The following is a 19,905-nucleotide window of genomic DNA, read 5'->3' on the forward strand; positions in this document are numbered from 1 at the left end:
AAAGTACACAGTGTATCACTAATTGCTTAATTTTGTACGTGCTTCCTGGTTGGTTCATCCTGTAAACACTTCGGTGTTTCTATATGATATAATTCCATCCAGTAAAACAAATTCATTTCTGTTATTCTGGCTTTGTGTGTGTCCTTCGTTGTTCTCCATTGTATTAAGTACATACCCAAACAAGTCTGTATGTTTCCCGACAGAACCATTGTTTTTTGCTTTCTTTATTTAAGCGATACAGGCAAGTATTCAATGGGAGCCCTTTGAACAGCATGGAAGGTGATAATTATGGGGAACTGGGCCAGCTTTGTGTCCACATACTCAAATATATCGAGTAAAGATCTTATACAGACCTAATCACATAAAAAGTATCTCAGGCTCAGGAAAACATCATCTTCATCTTCGTGACACAATAAGAACATTAAATACAGTTTACTCTACTGAAGATCCAGCTACCAAGAACATTATTTTGACTTCTAATCCTCACAACTATGTTTGTTTTCACTTTTCCATGTGTCTTGAAAAAAGCACAATTATTTGGTCGATCTTTTGGAATTTGCAACTACAAGAATGAATTTGACATGCATTTTTCAGTCAAGGTTGATTTATTGTACCTCCATGGTAGATACTAATATAAGATAGGAAAAGGCAGAATGAGAAACCTAGTTGTAAATTTGCTCATAATGTTTTCTTTTGTTCTGCAGATTGAGGCACATTTGGATACTCTCATCAACGAACAGGCCTCCTACGTGTTAACCAGAGCGGGGCTGAGTTACATGTACAGCGCTGTGCAGCAATACAGACCCGAACAGGTGAGCATTCTTTGGAGGGTAAAGTCTAAGAAAACGGCACAGTGCACTGGGCTACCGTTGTCTGGTAGTACAACACACCTGTAACGTATGTCTCTAAGGGTCCACCTTTTCTTGATGGTGTTGGAGTAACGAGAGGCAAAGTGTGTCAGAAAAAATAAGTTACCTTCTCACTTATTACATTATAAATGTTGGACCAATTATTAGTACAGACAGACATTATAAAAACACCAACTTTTGAAGGAGCCTAAGAAAGCAATCCTTTACTTCCCCATTAAGGGCAACCTGTGGGCATTTATTTTGCCAATACAGTCTAGTAACGTAGGTCTTCCTAGCGTCGATTTTATTTGCCACTTTTAGCTATTGGCCGCATGTCCGGTCCTATACTTTCAGACAATCACGATCTTTAAGCAATCATCAATTTGGGCATTGTGAGTTCTGTTTTCTCTGTATAGTTTTTAACCTTCAGCCGCAGCATACACAGAGCTACAGACCAGGGGTCTCCAACCTTTTCCGTAATAAGAGCTACTTATGTTCAGTGAAAATGATCCCGAGCTACTATGATTTTTGGTGTTGTAATAGTGCCCTCAGCACACAAGATTACATTAGTGGCCACTGCATGCAAGATTAACAATAATGACATTGTTGTATCAGGCAGGGTTTCCAGCAGTAATGTAAAACGCTTTTATCAATTTGAAATGCCCCTAAATAACTAATATCTTACATCCATAGCTGAAATTGACCTAGCACCATGGGAATGTTAGCAATAAGTCTCTCCAATACTGCATGATTGATCACTCAAACATTTAGCTTCAAATATAGATTGGAAATGTAACAATTCTTTTCCTTAATCATCAGTTTATGAGTTCTGAAAGCACATATATTTACATCTGAAATACAGTTGTTTTAATTTTGGGATGCCTATATAAATTCACCAAAGCAAAAGCTTATATTTTAGTAGAGTGGGCAACACAGAGGAGAGCTACTTACAAGTAGCTTGAGAGGTACCAGTAACTCATGAGATACTCATTGGAGAACCCTGCTATAGACTAAAATGGAAAAACTGACTGAAGATTGCATGCATGACCTGGGCTTAATTGATTGCATCTACGGAAATATATGGAGAAGACTGCTAAATCTTTTGTGTACGGTGTGGGAGAGAATGAGTGAGGAATTATGAACAGGGACTTTTAGATCATGCCTTAAAAAATAGACAGCAAGTTAAATCTTGAGTTTTTCCAAATGACCAGGATGTGGAGAAGTCACTCTCCAATGCTTGAAAATGGACAGAAGTGTGAAATGGATTTTAAATGTGGACTCGAATCAGCGATTGTGGAAAAGATAGAGCAAACCCAAGATTTTAGATTGATATTGACATAATGCTGTGTGTATTACGTGTTGCAGCCATGGCTCATTTCTCAAGACCCCTAACGCCTTTCCTATTCTCCGAGACTTGAGCACTATAAAATATTGTAGAGGAGAGGAATCTAAAGCATGTCTTTTAAATTGTTTTTGCCTTTTTAAATAAATGTCAGGTACTAGAATACCACTCATTCTTTGGTTAAAATTAAGTCTCTTGTGGGGTAACCCTTGGATAGTTGTCATTCTTTTAAAACAAAGAACCTATTTGAGAGGGACATAGGGTTGTAGGGGGAAGCTCGAGGGGGTTGGGAGGTGTTGTGACCCATTTACCATCCCACCATGCAACAGTCCTACTATGTAAATATTACCTACCAGATCTGTGTGTGTGTCAGCAAAAGATCTTTAACAAGCATGTGCAATGCAATAAATCTCATCTTTGCGAAAGTTTAAGCTATTAGCATTGTAAATGACAATGCCTTTTATTTATCTGTTTTAAAAACCAACACTTAAATAAAATTTACAATGCCAATAGCTCAAACTCTCACAAATTCGAAACCTTTTGCATCAGAATGGCGAGCACTTCAGTCATAAGACCCTCAAACAAGATCCTCTCCAAGAGCAAGAAGCTTTTGGAGAAAAGTTTGGATGAAGGCAGAAGGACCAGCTAAATTAAACAAACCTGCTGCTGTCCGGGTGTCACTGTGGGGGCAGCAGCGCACCCTTCTGCCCTGTCTATTTCCCATGGTTAAAAGTGCAGCTTTTCACAGTTTGCACGGAGCAGCGCAGCTCGAGGCACTGCTTGTGTGGGGGACGGGGGGCAGATTTCTGCAGACTACTGTTCAGATGACAGGTTGAGGCGGATGATTGACTTGGAGGCATATCTCGGTCTTTTCCACAGTTACATCAGTAGCTGTTTGCTTGTTGTTAATAAATTTTTTAGGTCTTGCCTACGCAGCGCGCATGCGTTGCATAGGAAAAATACCTTTTTCAATCGATTCCCCTTTTCAGGCAAAAACGTGCACGCATTGCATTGTTTTAAATGCAACGCGTGCACATTTGGCGATTCCCTTGGGGGAGCGAGCTTTGAAACCAGTTCTTGCTTGCTCCCTCAAGGGAAGCGCAGCACCCCTCCTCTGTCCCCTCCCCCTGCTGCCTCCTCCTCAAACTTGTTTTTTTAACTTTTAGCGCGAGGCGAAGTGCTCGTAACACACTTGGTGCCTTTCCTAGTGGGGTGTGGCCTTTTTAAGACATCACGGGTGGTGTGTATAATGCATCAGGGAGTCAATCCTGTGCAGTTTTGCTCTTGGATGGGGCAGGAGGTGACCTTAAAGCTCTCTGGGGAGCTGTGCTGTATGGGGAGTTCTCTTCTCTTGCTTTTATTGGCTGCAGGGGTTGTTGCTGCTTTTATTGGAGGTTTCTCCTTGCCCTTCCTCACTTTCACAAGTTTTTAACTCCTGCTTTTACCCATCGTGGGGGGGAGCGGTGCATCATGTTCCAGGAGATACGTCCTCTCACTTGTACCCACTATACCTGCCCCCAGTGTGCCATGTCCCTCCAGAAGGTGCCCCCCAAATCCAAGTACGGGTGAATGCTGGTCCTGCCCGGAGTGCTCTTCTGCTCTTTTTTGCTTGTTAATATAGTTGTTCTCTCCTGGAGTGAGACTGAAGCACTTGGTTTTGAGATCGACTCATCTAGAATTTTATCGCAATGACCTTCCTCGACTGAGCGGCCTCTAGCGGCTGCTGGGTTTGTTGTGTTATTAGCATCTGAGACTGAGCTGCCTCCAGCGCCTACTGAAGTTTATTGTACCGGAGACTGAGCTACATCCAGCTACTGATGAGTTTATTGTACCAGAGACTGAGCTGCCTCCAGTGTCTGCCGGGTTTGCTGTCCTAATCGCATCTGAGATGGACCTCCCTCCAGCTGCTGAGTTTATTGTACCCAGAGACTGACCTGCCTCAGCTGCTGCTGGGTATATCGCATCTGAAACTGAGATGCCTCCAGCGGCTTCTGAGTTTATTGTAGCAGGAGACTGAGCTGCCTCCAGCTGCTGTGGTTCTGTTGTTGGCCACAGATACTGTGTTAGCTTTGAGTCAGCACAATGTTGTCCCTGGAAGCCAGCTTAAAAAAACATTAATATGGCGGTTGACGCCTAACAAAAGGCGCATACTAGCATTTTAAAAAAAGCAGTGAAGAGCATGTTCTGCCTGCTAGGGCAGGCAGGAGAACGTCATCAAAAATAAGTGCTCGAAGGCTGTATTTAAAGCCTACGAACTAACAACGCACGTAAGAGGGCCAGTCCTTATGGGAGGTTACAAGATGAGACAAGGCAGCACTAAGGAGGGACTGCCAAACCTATTGGCCAATAAAAAGCCACAGTTTACAAAGGACAGTGACAGGAGGCAATTAAAAAGATGGGCGGAGCTTCAAGTCCATATCTGAAAACAGCATGTCTCTCAGACCAGCGCATGCGCTGGCTAGGTTCGACCTAAAAATGTTGTTTGGAGCAGCAACTTAAATTTAGTAATGGTTTTGCAGTGTGGTGAGTGCCTGTGTGTTGTGAAAGGTGTTACGGTTCTATTTGTTTATTTTTATTTATTGAGCGTTTTATAAAGTGCATACAAGAACCGACGGTATCAGAGTGCTGTACAGTATACAAGTTAATAACACGTTACAGTGAGGATGGTTTTAAGGACACGTAAAACTAGGGAGCATATTTACAGGGGTTAGATACAGAAGAGAGAGAGGGAGAAAATCGGTTAATCACCATGGAGGGATTAAAGGAACTATCGTCAGCACATAATGGCAGGTCATTTCATTAGATATCTTTCAGGCAGAAGGGATTTAATGCTCTTCTTGAAAGAAGCCAGGGAGGGGCTTGTGCAAATCTTTGGAGGTAGTTAGTGTCAGATCCTTGGAGCATTTCCAGTTAAGGAGCATGAGAGGGATTTCTCCTTCTTGAATCTAGGTCACTCAGGAATAATATGACCGAGCTTCTCAGGGATCAGCTGCCTCCGTAAAGGTTGGGTTTACAGGCCAAGTATTTAGGAGTCCTTTGTAAGTAAAGCAAGCCCTTTTGAAAATTATCTTAACTGCTATTTGTAGCCACTTCAGAGTGATCAGTAGGGGAGTAATGTGGTCAAAGCCCCTGGCTCCCGAGACTAGCCTTGCAGCTACATTGAGAATGGCCTTCATGGGTGTGTGATGAAATTTCTAAGTGTCGGCTAGAATCATGTTAATAATAATTTCACATTTGTAAAGCGTACACTTATCACCCCTAAGGGTATCCAGGCCTAGGGGGGCCGTTAGGGAAATTAAGTGAGCTATTGCCAAGAGTCACATGATGCTGATCTGAGCTGCCGCTGGCGACGGAGATCAGACCATGGGATGCGTGCTCCGGAGTCAGCCGCTCTGGTCGCTGTGCCACACCATGCTACAATAGTCAAGACTAGAGGTTCCTAGAACCTGTACGAGTTTTTGTAAATCTAGTTGCAAGATGAAATGTTTGATCTTTTTTAGAAGTCTGACTTGATATAAAGCGTTTTTGGCCAAGGAGTTGATATGGGTAAGCTTGTTTAGGTTTTTATTCAGTATTATTCCAAGGGTTGTGGGGCGCGTTGTGCAGGGGAATAAAGAGGAAGAATACCATCTTCGAAGAGTTTAGCTTAAAGTAATTGACAAATAGCCATGATTGCACATTTATTAGAGTTGTATTTGAGTGATGTACATACTGTGAGAAAGTGGCTCTGTATATACTGTTCCCCAATAGGTACAGGGTGTACAGAGTCCACAGTCCCCAGAGGTTTGGCAGAGGCTAAACTTCGATATAACCTTACTCTCTAAAGTGGTAGCTTGGTCGAGCAGTAAGGCAGTATCAGAGGACAGTGTAAAGCATTTGTTGCACACACTCAGTCAGCAAATGGTCTCACACACTCAATAACTGAACTCTAGGCCAATGGTTTATATATAAAAAATATTTGCTTGTTTTATTTTAGAACCAACAATAGGTATTAAAATATACTTCCTCAGAATGAGATGCTTTTTATAAATACTTTTGCAATATGCATTTGACTTTTGCAGAAAGTTACAAGTGGTTGCAATAGCAACACAATTTTAAACACAATCATGCATTGAGTTCAATGGAAGTTTCAAGTTATTTGCAACAGATTACTTTTAGGATTACTTCTGGATCCTAGATTCAGTCCTGGGTCAGTACTTAGAAACAAGTGATAAAAGTCGACTTGGTTACTGTTATGATTTTTAGACAATATTTTGCTATTTTAAAAGTTGACACTTAGAAAATATTTCATAGAAAAACAGTCAATGATTCCCTATGGAAGAAAATTCAAGTTGCAGGTATATTATGTTCTCGTTACTTTTGTAATCCAGTACTGGGTGCCTAGACTCAGTACTGGGATCTTTATCCAAAACAGGTAAGTAATTACGTTTTCATAATTTGTACGATTTTTAAAGAATATTTAAAGTTTGCAGAAATCGACACTTAGAAGAAATTTCACAGAAAAACAGTCAATGGTTTCCTATGGAAGCAAATTGGGTTACTGGTAAGTACGGTTGTGGATATTTTTCAGAGTCAGTGCTGGGTACCTAGATCCAGCACTGGCAGCTCACCTAATAGCAGGTGAGTATTTTCGTTTTCGTTACTCGGCTGATTTTTGGTGAATATTTTAAGTTTTGAAAAATCCACACTTAGAAGAAATTTCAGGAAAAACCAGTCAATGTTACCCTATGGAGAAAATTGAGTTATCGGCTTTAAGGTAAGTACTCAACTGGCAGAGTTAAGGTTCTGGGCATAGACTCAGGGGTCTCCCAGGGTCAGGTAGGTACAGTTGTTACACCCTCAGCGGCACAGGGGCAGCCGGGTGCAGAGAGAGTTATGCCCAATGTTATCCTATGGGAGGCAGGGGGGCCTTGGTTGGTGGCTGCTGACTAGCAGGCCACGCGGCTGTGGGAGCTGGGCTCCTGGTCACTTGCTCAGGGCAAATGGGCAAGTAGATAGGTGTAGAGGTTACACTGCCAGGGCCACTCGGGCGGCTGGGTGCAGGGTGCTTTTGAGCCTTCGGGCGCTCAATTGATTTCAATGGGAAAGCTCCGGTTTAGAAAAAGACTGCAAGCTCGGGGACGAAGATTCTTCAGGTGCCACCATCACTTCGAGAGGTAAGTTGGGTAGTTGAAGGATAGGTAGGTACCCTGGAGTTGGGCACAGGGGGCCGCGAGGCGCCGGGTGCAGGGGTGCCTTATGGTGTCAGGAAATCTTACCCTCTGTTGATCGCGGTTGGCGGGGCACCTGGTTCTGAGGCTGCAGGCATCTTCAGGAGCGTCGAGGGAAGTCCTTGGGTGCCGGACTCGGGGTCACAGTCGCCGTGGGGTCGTCCTCGTGGTCTTTGTTCACTCCGGCACAGGCCAGGCTTGGCGGGTGCAGAGTGTGAAGGGTTCGTGGTTCCGGGCTGATGCCAGGGATTAGAAGCAGATTTTGAGTAGAACCTCTACTCATGGGAGTCCCAGGGGCTTAGAGAAAATAAGTACCATTGAGTTGGGTAATAACAGACATCTGTTATTCAGTGCCAAGATGCCCCTTTGGGGGTGATAATGTGCTATACAAATACACATGTTATGTTAAGAGTCGTTTTGGAAAGTTTCAAAATGCCATTTCACTGAGGATTTCATACTGTGTGACTTTAATAGACTTCTGTAGCTGCTCCAAGAGAATACGACTTACATTTTTAATAGCAATTAACTCCTACACTATGTGATTTCATCCTTTTATTTTCCCCTCTAATCAAACAAATTAGATATTTGATAATTTCCCTGTATTTTCAGAACAATGCAGGGAATGAAATATCCATTGTCTCCACAGATGTTTCTCCACTGCAATGTGGTCTTTCCCTCCTCCAAAATGCCTCAGATTTTTGAGATCTCTTGTAGTTTTATATAGAGAGAACTCGCAAGTAAAATGAGAAAGGAAGAGCAATCTGACAAAGAAGGTACACACTGAACATAGTATATGACTTAAAACAATAAACAAATGTGGGGTTGACCTTCTTCTTGACCGGCTCCCGATAACTGCAGATTCCTTACCTTTAGACTATTCCTCATGCACCAGACTGGATTGGATGTTTTTTCTAGCAATGTTCCCATGCGCCGCAAGGTGCAGTTCCTTGTTGGCTCCGTACCACCCCAGATGTGACAGATCAAAGCCACATAAAAATGACACCCCTGTGTGCTGACATCAGTTCATTTGTTTCTGCACCTTCGAACATGTATCCTGAGCGCCACTCCTTTGATCTTCCGATGACTCCTAAAACTAAATCCACTGTATAAGGGAATGACTTTTCCTACTAAAACTACAAGCTTCAAACCATGCAGCTACTCAGAAAACAGATGTCGGTCACAGAACCGCACAAGGTGTGTCTTTGATGTTTGGGCTAAGGCACGACTCCAAGTTGTGCGATAAGTGTGCCTTCATGTTCCCAAAGGCAATCTGGCACTGAGAAGGGAAGTTGTACATCCCCAAACACAAGAGGTTGTGGCCCTCTCATAAGTCCCGCTCTAAGTTTGAGGTCATGGTCAAGCTTCGAGGCGGCTCCTAGGCGAAGTAGTCATCGCGGTCAAAGTCCTCCAGTAAGTTGAAGTCCAAAACGAACCACAGAAAAGTGAAGCAGGACTTGACTCCTTTCCACCACTCTGTCCCACATTTGATCTTGGTGTGCCCTGATTTCCACAGCCATCAGCGATGCTGCAGCAGGTTGAGGCCTTTGAGGAAGCCATTTTGTGTATCTTTGGCACTCTTCCCACTCCCTGTGATGCACCTTCGAGATCCAAGGATCCACAGTGGCCCTCAGACAGATTGTCACCAGCTGATATGTCCTTTTCACCATCTTGACCCCTTAGTACGTGTCACAAGCTCCATACTGACTCTGCTGCATACTTTTACTTTGTTTCCATAGCTTGTGTTGGTTCCGATCATCAACGCCGACAGCACCGGAGGCCAATCAGCTACCAACTCTGATATACAACCCCAAACTGGCTACAGCATTACCTCATCTGAAGTCACGCTCAGAAATTCCTACAGTTCAACGGATCACCATACATACGGAGTCTGAGTCTGTGATCCCACTACCACAAAGGAACCCTCCTAGGCTCCATTGTGTTTTTGACTCCAATTCTGACAAAAACTTGCCACTACCCAGAGATGATGATGATGGGGATGATTTACCTCCCTTATTCAATCAATCAATCAGTATATTTGTAGAGCGCTACTTGTCACCCGTGAGGGTATCCAGACGTAGGCAGGGTTAGCCAAATAAACAGGTCTTCAGGAAATTTCGGAACTCTGGAAGAGATGAAGAGGTCTGTAGATGAAAGGGTAGCTTCTTTCATGTCTTTACTGTTAGGTAGGAGAAGAGGCGACCTCCGCATCTGCTATGTCGGATGCAGGGGGTGTGGGTTAGAGAAAGGGACGGAGAGCAGAGGTGTCTGACGGAAGTTCAGGCAGTGGTTCAGGTAGGCGGGTCTGCTGTTGTGTAGGGCCTTGTAAGCATGGCCCAGGAGCTTGAACTGACATCTTTTCTGTACAGGGAGCCTATGGATCTCCCTGACGTAGGTGGTGATGTGGCGTTTATCTAGGGAGATCAGGATGAGTCCGGCTGCACTGTTCTGTATGGTCTGTAGTCTTCGGAGGAGGTGATAGTTCGTCTTGAGCTTCGGGGTAGTTGTTTCAATATCTTACGAAGCATGCAGAGGATGAAGAAGCAGGAGGAGGAGATAGAGTTGACCTGAGTCGTCATGGTTAGCTTGCCGTCGAGAAATGATGCCTATGTTCCTAGCGTGGTCAGTGGGGGTAGGAGTAGGTCCGAGTCCACCAGCATGCATCTAATGGGGAGATTTTGTTTCAGAAAATCAGTGCCTCTGTCTTGTCTGTGTTGAGCTTCAAGCAGTTGTCCTTCATCCATTGGCGACGTCTGTCATGCAGTTGTGGAAGTCGGTGTTGGTGGTGTTCAGAGAAAGACAACTTGAGTTGTGTGTTGGTGTAGGATATGATGTTGAGTCTGTGGATTTTGGGTATGCTGGCCAGCGGTGCCATATAAATATTGAAATGGGTGGAGCTGAGTGAGTATTCCACAGATAATTTCCTTGGATTCTGAGGTGGAGGGGGGAATGCGCACTTTTTGCATTCTTCCAGTGAGGAAAGAGGCAAGCCATCTGAGTGCTGCTCCTTGGATGCCTATGTTGTGCAGCCTTGTGATGAGTGTGTGGTGGGAGACCATTTTAAAGACTGCCGAGAGGTCTAGGAGGATCGGAGCCACAGTCTCTCCTCGGTCAAGTAGAGCTTGAATGTCATCGGTAGGCACAATAAGGGCTGTCTTGGTGCTGTGGTTGCTGCTGAATCCGCATTGGGAGGAGTCAAGTAGGAGATTCCTTTCCAGATGTGAGGATGGCTTTTTCTAATACTTTGGCTGATCGCAGGGAGATCGGTCGGTAGTTGTTGAGTTTGATGAGATCTGCAGTTGGTTTCTGTAGTAGGCTGTTGACTTCTGCGAAGGTGGCCATGGCAATGGAGGTGTTGAATAAGGTGGTGTGAATGTGGCTGATTCTGGCTTCACCTAGGCTGAAGATGAGGCTATGGGTTATTATGATGTTGATGGTGACAATTTTTACATGGACTTACAAGAGATCAGTGGTCCTGATAATTCCTTTGTTAGAGGGTTGAACTTGCCTTTTTGGCCCAGCACAACTCCCCATTAAAGAGCGTGGTACCAGTGGTGTCTGGTGGCTAGAGTCCACACACCGGCACCTGGCAACACTGATTTTTCTCACACAAAACCATCCTCCAGAGAGTCTGGTTGTTCGGGCTACCCCAGTTAATTCCCCAAGACTCTTCCAGATACGGATTCTCTGGTAAACCAGTGTTTCATTCGGCCAGTCTAGCATTGAGATAAGTAATGCGGTTTCTTTATTTGGCTGATACACATATGCCTTCTGGGCCATGGCCTGTGAGATTTTACCGGCGTCCCTTAAGCCCTTCCATCACCATGTGTAGATGCGCACCACAGATTTCGTGGATATGACTTTAAAAGGCTCATGCCAACTCAGCAAGAAAGCTGATTCTGTCTTCGAGCATTTCAAGGATTGTAGGGATACAGCTTGTTTTCGGGTCTTTCAGCTCCTGACAAACAATTTCTTCAACAATTTAGGAAAGTTTAAGTCTACTCTAGGGGTTAGCATACAGAAAACTCCAGCTTACCCAGCCGATACTGTAATCTCCCTGATCCTTTCAAGACCAGGAACGTGGATCTGACAGGAAACATACAGGTTACCAAGGGCATCAGTCCTCTCAGTCTCCTTGGCCTGTGGCAGCAAGCTGTTTAGCTTGCCCCAGGGTTCAGCATTATGTTTAATGTTACATCTGTGCTTTGGTCTTAGTCGTGGTTGTAGATTCTTAAACTACGCTGTTGACACTAGAATAGAATAGAATAGATGTGCATTTGTAGAGCGCGATTTGCTGCCCAGGGGCGTCCAAGCGCTAGATAGTATTCGAAGGAGCCTAATAAGGTGACTGGGAAAGACTAGTAAGAGTGGTTGAAGAGGAAAGTTTTTAGCTGTTTACGGAAGGACGAAAGGTTGGAATTAGCTCTGAGCTGCAAAGGAAGAGTATTCCAGAACTTAGCAGCATTGTGTGTGAATGACCTGCCGCCTGACCTGGTCTTATTTATTCTCAGGGGTGTCGCCAGAAATGTTTGACTGGAGCGGAGGTTTCTGGTAGGTGTGTAGTGGGTAACAAGTTCGCGGGTGATCATGGGGCCTGTGTCCCAGAAGGACTGATGAGCAATGCACATGGCTTTAAAATAAATTCTTTGCCGAATTGGCAGCCAGTGCAGTTTGATCAGACCAGCCCTCACCGAGTGACTGCGAGGGAGTTCAAGTAGAAGGCGGGCCGCACAGTTCTGCACTATTTGAAGTCTGCGTAGGGTGTAATCCGGGGCGCCAAGGTATAACACGTTATTGAAATCCAGGCGGGACTGTATCAGACCCTGAATGACTACCTGTTTGGCTTCCATTGGAAGGAGAGGCAGGATTTTTTTAAGCATTTTGAGGAGGCCAAAACAGGTTGCCGAGAGCTTGGTGGCTTGGGTCCTAAATGAAAGAGAACTGTCCAGCCATACCCCAAGGCTTTTGATGTTGTCTTTAGGTGCTGGAGGGGGGCCTAGGTCGGAGGGCCACAGGCAATTAAAAAGAAGGGGATCGGAGGGGCCCAAGAGCATTAGCTCCGTTTTGTCCCCATTCAGTTTAAGGGAAGATGAGGACATCCAGTTTTTTACTTCAGTTAGGCAGTCTCTCAGTCCGCCTGACACCGGGGGATTGCCTCCCTGTGCCAATGAGACCACCAGCTGTGTGTCGTCCGCGTAGGATATGATCTTAATCCCAAATGGGCGGACGACATCAGCCAGTGGCCTCATATAGATGTTGAAAAGGGCGGGACTTAGGGAGGAGCCCTGAGGGACTCCACACCCCAGTGGTCTGCTGGTAGAGACGGCCTCGCCGTCAAAGACTCGGAAGGATCTATCCTCCAGAAAGGATTTGAGCCAAAGCCAGGCTTTGTTCTTAACTCCGACACTGGACAGACGGTGTAACAAGGTGTCATGGCTGACCGTGTCGAAGGATGCACTGAGGTCGAGGAGGATCACTGCCACTGATCCTCCCCGGTCCAAGATTTTTCTGGATTCCTCCGTGACCATGAGGAGGGCGGTCTCAGTCCCATGTTTAGGCCTGAAGCCCGTCTGGGTGGCATCTAACAATTAGGCATTTTCCCAAAAATTTACCAGGTGAAAGTTGACGTGTTTTTCTAATACTTTGCTCACCCACGGGAGCAGGGAAATGGGCCGGTAATTGCTGAGATCTGACGAATCAAGATTGGGCTTTTTTAATAATGCACGAACCATGGCTTGTTTCCAAGATAGGGGAACTAGGCCAGATGTGATCGAAGCGTTTAGTACATCTTTGATGATTGGCAGTGTAATTGCTGATACAGACATAAGAATGTCTGGAGGGGCTGGATCTTTTGGGGAGCCAGTTTTTACTTTCCGGGCTATGGCTTCCAGGGTGGGGAGATCTAGGAGCGGGAAGTGGTCCAGAGTAAAAAGAGGCTGAGAGAGGGGGGTGGTTGGGACTTCTTTAAACTGAGTTGGAGAGGGGATATTACTGGGAAGAAAAGTGGAGTAAATGTTATTGATTTTTTGATGAAAGAACTCGGCTACATCATTACAGTGGGTTGACGATTGTGTATCATGCGGACTAGAAGGGGGTTTGGTAAGTATTTTTACAATCTGAAAGATTTCTCTTGATTTGGATTTGGCTAAAAGGATTTTGTTCGAGAAATAAGTGGCCTGGGCGAGTTTGACTTCCGCTTTGTATTCGTTGATTGACTCTCGATAACTGATTTTGCTACCTGGAGAATAGTCTAAACGCCAGCGTCTTTCATATTTCCTACACTGGCGTTTCTTATCCCTGAGAGAATCCGTATACCACGGCGCCGTTTTGAGGGAGCGTTTAGCGTGATTTTGTTTTTTGGAAGGGTTTTATCGAGAGTTTGCGAAATCCAGTCAGCATAGGCCTGGTAGGCTAAGCCTGGGTCCTTATTATGAAGAGGTTGATTGGAAGCGAGCTCCGAGGACCGGTCGGTGGTTGAGAGACGGGACCAAGCTCGGACGGATTTAGTTGTTAGTCCTCCCGACAACGGCTTGGATGTAGTCCATGTGAAGGGCACCAAAAAGTGATCTGTCCAGGGAAGCGGAGAGGGTGGGTCGACTGTAAAGTTTAAGCAGTTGCTAAAGACCGAGTCCAGTAGGTGACCCTTGATGTGGGTGTGGGCTTTGACGTATTGGGTAAGTTGTATCGCGGCTAGGTCGTCTACCAATGTGGTGACTACCTGTTCCGATGCCGAGTCAAAGTGAAGGTTAAGATCACCTAGCAAGATGAAGTTGGACGAGGTGCTAACGCGATCTGCAACAGTTTGAGGGAGAAGAAGGTGAAAATTGTTAAGGGGGCCTGGGGGACGGTAGATGAGAGAACCAGAGAGGCAGTTGTTCGGGGAAAAATTAATACCAAAAGCGAGACTCTCACAGTCGGTGACGATTTCCGGGATGATACGGCATTGATACTGTTCTTTATGGATAATAGCTAGGCCTCCACCTCTCCCCTCAGGGCGATCCTGCCGAATAATTTGGAAGCCAGAAGGAAGAGCACTAACCAAGGCAGGATCGGAGTCTGTGGTAAGCCATGTTTCTGTCAGGAAAAGTACATCCGGAATGAGTTCGTCTAATAACAGGAAGATTTCTGACCTGTGTTTCGGCAAAGATCTACAATTTAGCAGGAGCATATGGCAGTCCTGGATTAGATCGGCTTTGGGCTTCGGTTTAAGAAGTGAGTTGCATTTGGAACAGGTTTGGGGATGTCATCAGCTGAAAGGAGGTGCCGCGGGCAGTTCGTGGCAGGAGGGCGTAGACTGTGTAACATTTCGGCGTTGTAGTGCCTGAGTTTTGGAGTCTGGGGGGTAAGGGGAGCAGCCCTGGGCCCGGACTCGGCGCGGACGAGCGCAGACGAGCTTGCCTTAAGCGCGCCTTCGGCGCACAATCGTCGCGCCCGCTGCGCTCGTCCGCTGCACTTCCGGAAGCTACATATTTATATAGTGTAGGAAACGTCCGAGAGGCGTGGCCTCAGAGTGGGCGTGTCACTGTCTGGGCGTGAGGGGAGGCAGATGGAGTGGGACGGCGATTTCCCTTGCCAGCGTTCGTAGCGCTGAGCTGGGGGATGCCTGCACACCAAGATCAAGTGGCAAGGAGAGGGGGTGAGTGAAGTTAAAACAATCCACAAGTTTTTAGAAGCGAACAAGCGCTGACAGCTGTCTACTCCCGGCTGTGCCTCAGGAGGTTCCAACCAAACTATCTAACGCGCTCGTGATTCAGCGCTTATTTTGTACTGGTTGCAAGGGGCGTGGCCTCAGAGTGGGCGTGTCACTGTCTGGGCGTGAGGGGAGGCAGATGGAGTGGGACGGCGATTTCCCTTGCCAGCGTTCGTAGCGCTGAGCTGGGGGATGCCTGCACACCAAGATCAAGTGGCAAGGAGAGGGGGTGAGTGAAGTTAAAACAATCCACAAGTTTTTAAAAGCGAAGCGAACAAGCGCTGACAGCTGTCTACTCCCTGCTGTGCCTCAGGAGGTTCCAAGCAAACTATCTAACGCGCTCGTGATTCAGCGCGTATTTTGTACTGGTTGCAAGGGGCGTGGCCTCAGAGTGGGCGTGTCACTGTCTGGGCGTGAGGGGAGGCAGATGGAGTGGGACGGCGATTTCCCTTGCCAGCGTTCGTAGCGCTGAGCTGGGGGATGCCTGCACACCAAGATCAAGTGGCAAGGAGAGGGGGTGAGTGAAGTTAAAACAATCCACAAGTTTTTAAAAGCGAAGCGAACAAGCGCTGACAGCTGTCTACTCCCGGCTGTGCCTCAGGAGGTTCCAAGCAAACTATCTAACGCGCTCGTGATTCAGCGCGTATTTTGTACTGGTTGCAAGGGGCGTGGCCTCAGAGTGGGCGTGTCACTGTCTGGGCGTGAGGGGAGGCAGATGGAGTGGGACGGCGATTTCCCTTGCCAGCGTTCGTAGCGCTGAGCTGGGGGATGCCTGCACACCAAGATCAAGTGGCAAGGAGAGGGGGTGAGTGAAGTTAAAACAATCCACAAGTTTTTAAAAGCGAAGCGAACAAGCGCTGACAGCTGTCTACTCCCGGCTGTGCCTCAGGAGGTTCCAAGCAAACTATCTAACGCGCTCGTGATTCAGCGCGTATTTTGTACTGGTTGCAAGGGGGGTGGCCTCAGAGTGGGCGTGTCACTGTCTGGGCGTGAGGGGAGGCAGATGGAGTGGGACGGCGATTTCCCTTGCAGCGTTCGTAGCGCTGAGCTGGGGGATGCCTGCACACCAAGATCAAGTGGCAAGGAGAGGGGGTGAGTGAAGTTAAAACAATCCACAAGTTTTTAAAAGCAAAGCGAACAAGCGCTGACAGCTGTCTACTCCCGGCTGTGCCTCAGGAGGTTCCAAGCAAACTATCTCATCTCAGCTCATCTTCCGTCTTTGAAACTTGACGGACACTAAGGCCCTCAATCTAAATGCTGATAAGACAGAGCTGGTTATTCTCAATCACAGGACAGATCTCTGGGCCAACATCTCTTGTCCATCTGAGCTCTGTAACCCTCATTTTCCAGCAGCCTCTGCCAAAAATCTGGGCCTTCTGGTAGACAACCAACTGTCCATGATCCCCCAGATCTTGGCAGTGACAGCAAAGTGCTTAGGCCTATTGAAATCGATTAGGAAGGTGCAGGAAAGAGCCCCTTTTTGCATGGTTACCCCCCACTTTTTGCCTGACATTCTATGCATCCTGACTTGATGTGCCCTTGGTCCCTGCCAATCAGGTTCCATGGGGCTCTGTTCTTTCCCAAGCTATACCTTTGTACCCACAATTGGCACAACTCTGGCCACAGGTAAGCCCCACCTAAAAGGTACCATTAGTACCAAGGGCACTGTGACCAGGGAAGGCCTCTAAGGGCTTCAGCACCTATTGTGCCACCCTTAGAGGCCCTGTACCTTAACACCCACACACTGCCATTGCAGACTGCGTGTTTCGGTTCAGAACAAAGTGAAGAGGTATGTGTACCATGCCTACAAGCCACTGCCTGAGGCCTAGGTAAGCCACCCCTCTATCAGGGTGCACTAGCTCTCTGGTGAGGGTACAGTGGCATGAGCCCTGTACCACTACAGTTTCTAAGTCTATTCTTAGACATTGTAAATATAGTAAAGCCATAAATCGTATATGGTCTGCGAGTTGTTCATTGTGAACTCCACAACCTGGAAAGTTTGGTACCAAACTTCTTAGCACATTAAACCCACTCTGACGCCAGTGTGGGATTTAATATAAAATGCAATCTTAGAGATGCCCCCTGAAAAATGGCCTGCCATGGTGTGGTTCCTGAATGGCTGCCCGCCATTTGAAACCACCAGGCAGGTTTCTAGACCCCTTGGTAGCGAGACTCCGCTCTCTGGGTCCAGAAACAAAGCCCATCTTGGGCAGAGGTGACATGCCTCCCCCTCAGGAAGGGCTGGATCCACGAAGGGGAAGATTCAAAGGCCTGTTGCCTTTGTGAGCTGTCCCCTGCCTTTTGTTGGCCCCAACAACTGGCTCCCACTGGTTCTGCTCCCCACTTTGGGCGAGAGAATCGTCAGGAAAACTAAGCTAGGGAGAGAGGTGTGCCACCTTTGCCAACCCCACCCCACAGGTGGGGGAGGTAAAGCACACATCTCAGTCCCCTCCATCTTGAAGATGAGTCAGCCAATTAGGAAGAGGATCATGCCTCCTCCCATGTGAGGGTGTACCCACCCCAAGGAAGGGACCCATTGTTCCTGACCAGCACACCCCTTTTAGTGCCCCTTAACGTAGTATTTAGGGACGAATCTGAACCTTGCCTCCTCAGGTTTGAGGGAGAAAGAAGAAGAACCGAAAAGCAGTGCAGACCCAAGAAAAAGATGGCAAGTACTGCTTTGGCCCCTGCCTTACCCACCTGTCCGCCTTTGACCTGCCTACAGCGAAGAACCCGGCGTAGCCAGCAGACCCCTAGAGGACCTGCCCTACTCTCACCTTACAGACTTTGTCTCCCGTGAGCACCGGATTTGCTCAACAAAGACTCCCAAGACCAGAGGCCAGATTCCGGCGAGACTGCAATTCTGCACCACTCTGCAGCCAACGGCCACAGCCCACGTTCGAGTGGCCCAACACCATAAGGACATCTCCCCAGCGATCCTGACCTGGGATCTGGTGATCCCGACCTGCCTCAAGACGAAGCCTTCTGCCTCAACCTTATGGGTGCCATGACCGCGACCGGAGCTGGTGAGGAAATCCGACGCCAGAAGACAACCCTGCAACCGATGCCCCACGGCCTTAGGTGGGCCAACCAATGGTGCCCAGGCATCCCCAAGAACCCAACTCAACTCTCCAGTCAATGATCGCCTTTAGAAAGTCTCCCTGCCCGAGCCTGCAGCAACTTTGCCTAACTGAGAGTCTCCATTGACAAGTACAGGGTCCCCGGCGTCTCCGTGGCACCCTGCACCCGGCCTCCACAGTGCCGCTGGTAGTGCAACTCCTGTGCTGATTGTTGGCCCCTGCAATGTCGGCCTTAACCCCAGGAGCGTTGCTCGCATACCTGAGTGGCCTGCTCTTAAGCAGCCCCATTGGCTAACATTAGGCCCCTGCACTCTGCACCTGGCTGCCCCAGTGCCCCTGGTGGTGCAACTCGAGTGCCAACCTTGATCTTGGGGAACCTTGGTCCTAACCCCCAAAACTCCCACTTGTAAGATTTTTGCGCACCTGTGAAACCGATAACCATTTTTCTCCCTTAGGAACTCATGTTATACGATTTTAGCCTAAAAATGTTGTAACTGTTGTTTTATATGGGAAAACAGTAACTTTAACTCAAGCCAAGAAAAGTCTTACCCTGTATTGTGAGTTCCTTATGTGTGGTATCTAGGCATACCACCCCCCCCATACTCAAAGTAACTGAAAGTATTCTAAAAGCAATTATTGTATGATGTAAACTGCTTTCTTAATTATCAACCTGTAACTATTGCAAATTCAACAACAACTGCATTTCCTTGTGAAGTCCTGCATCTGAGAAGTATATTTTACCTACCTGTACCAAGTCCTGCTCGGTTCTTAAAAATACAACATAAGTATACTTTTTCATACTTACCCAATTGGTCTGGATTCAGTTTCTGAATGTGTGCCTTCAAATTTGATTGAGTGAATACAATAAATGCTTAACACACACTCTGGATAAGCATAACTACTCACCCACACTACCACAAAGAGAGCTGTTAGTACTTACCTAATTTAGCCTCTGATATACCTCTAGGGACTCCCTGGACTCTGTGCACACTATACCTTACTTTGGTATAGTATATACAGAGCCAGCTTCCTACATTTGTGGGTCTGTGGTGGGATGTAAAGCCTTGCATTTATTGGACAAACTTAGACAACCTCTGATCCCATGACAAGAATCCAAACATTTACTTTAGTTCAACTCATTTTTTTAAATTGATTGTTTTTTTTCCAAATTTCCAAAAGTCTTGTTAGGGATTTGTGTTATGTCCCTGCAGCCTTTTAAAAAAAAAAAGTTGAAGTCACTTGAGTTCGGGGGTAAGTATCTAGAACTGTTAGTTTAGGTTTTCTAAAAAAGAACCCCACTAGAGAAATATAATGAACAACACAGGAAATATGACTGAGGAGCTCAACATCACCTCTTACTCCAACTTACAGGTTAGGGAGTTAAGACTTCTCTGTAAGGCTAACCAAATAAGAACTGGGTCCAACCCTACCAGAATATAACTCCAGGACTACCCCACAGAAGAAGGTGAAGACCACCAAGAGAATGGGGAAAGTAGGGAGGATGATTAAGCCTTAGGCCTACCAACAAAACTACTTAGGGAGGAAGGGAAATTTGTGTTCTGCACTCCACACACACACAAGGGGTATAGGGTCTGGCTCCTACAGAGGTAGGGCTAACTCCATACCAGACAGTGAGGAAAACTTCACTGAGGAGGATCTCCCTTTAGCAAGGATGACCAAAAGACTAGACCAAGAGATTAGGCTCCTAGCTCCAGAGAAAGAGATTACAGGGATGGGA

General features: G+C 46.6%; 1 protein-coding gene across 1 annotated transcript in view; it reads left to right on the forward strand.

Annotated features, from left to right (window-relative positions):
* The window catches only part of COG6 (component of oligomeric golgi complex 6), a 472,069-nt gene that overhangs the window by 385,755 nt on the left and 66,409 nt on the right, over positions 1-19,905 (forward strand). Inside the window, exon 16 of the mRNA XM_085621768.1 lies at positions 705-812. Coding sequence (XP_085477894.1) covers positions 705-812 — 108 coding nt within the window. The remainder of the gene's footprint in view (positions 1-704; positions 813-19,905) is intronic.

This window comes from Triturus cristatus, chromosome 8 (assembly GCF_964204655.1).
Source record: "Triturus cristatus chromosome 8, aTriCri1.1, whole genome shotgun sequence".
Classification (NCBI taxonomy): Eukaryota; Metazoa; Chordata; class Amphibia; order Caudata; family Salamandridae; genus Triturus; species Triturus cristatus.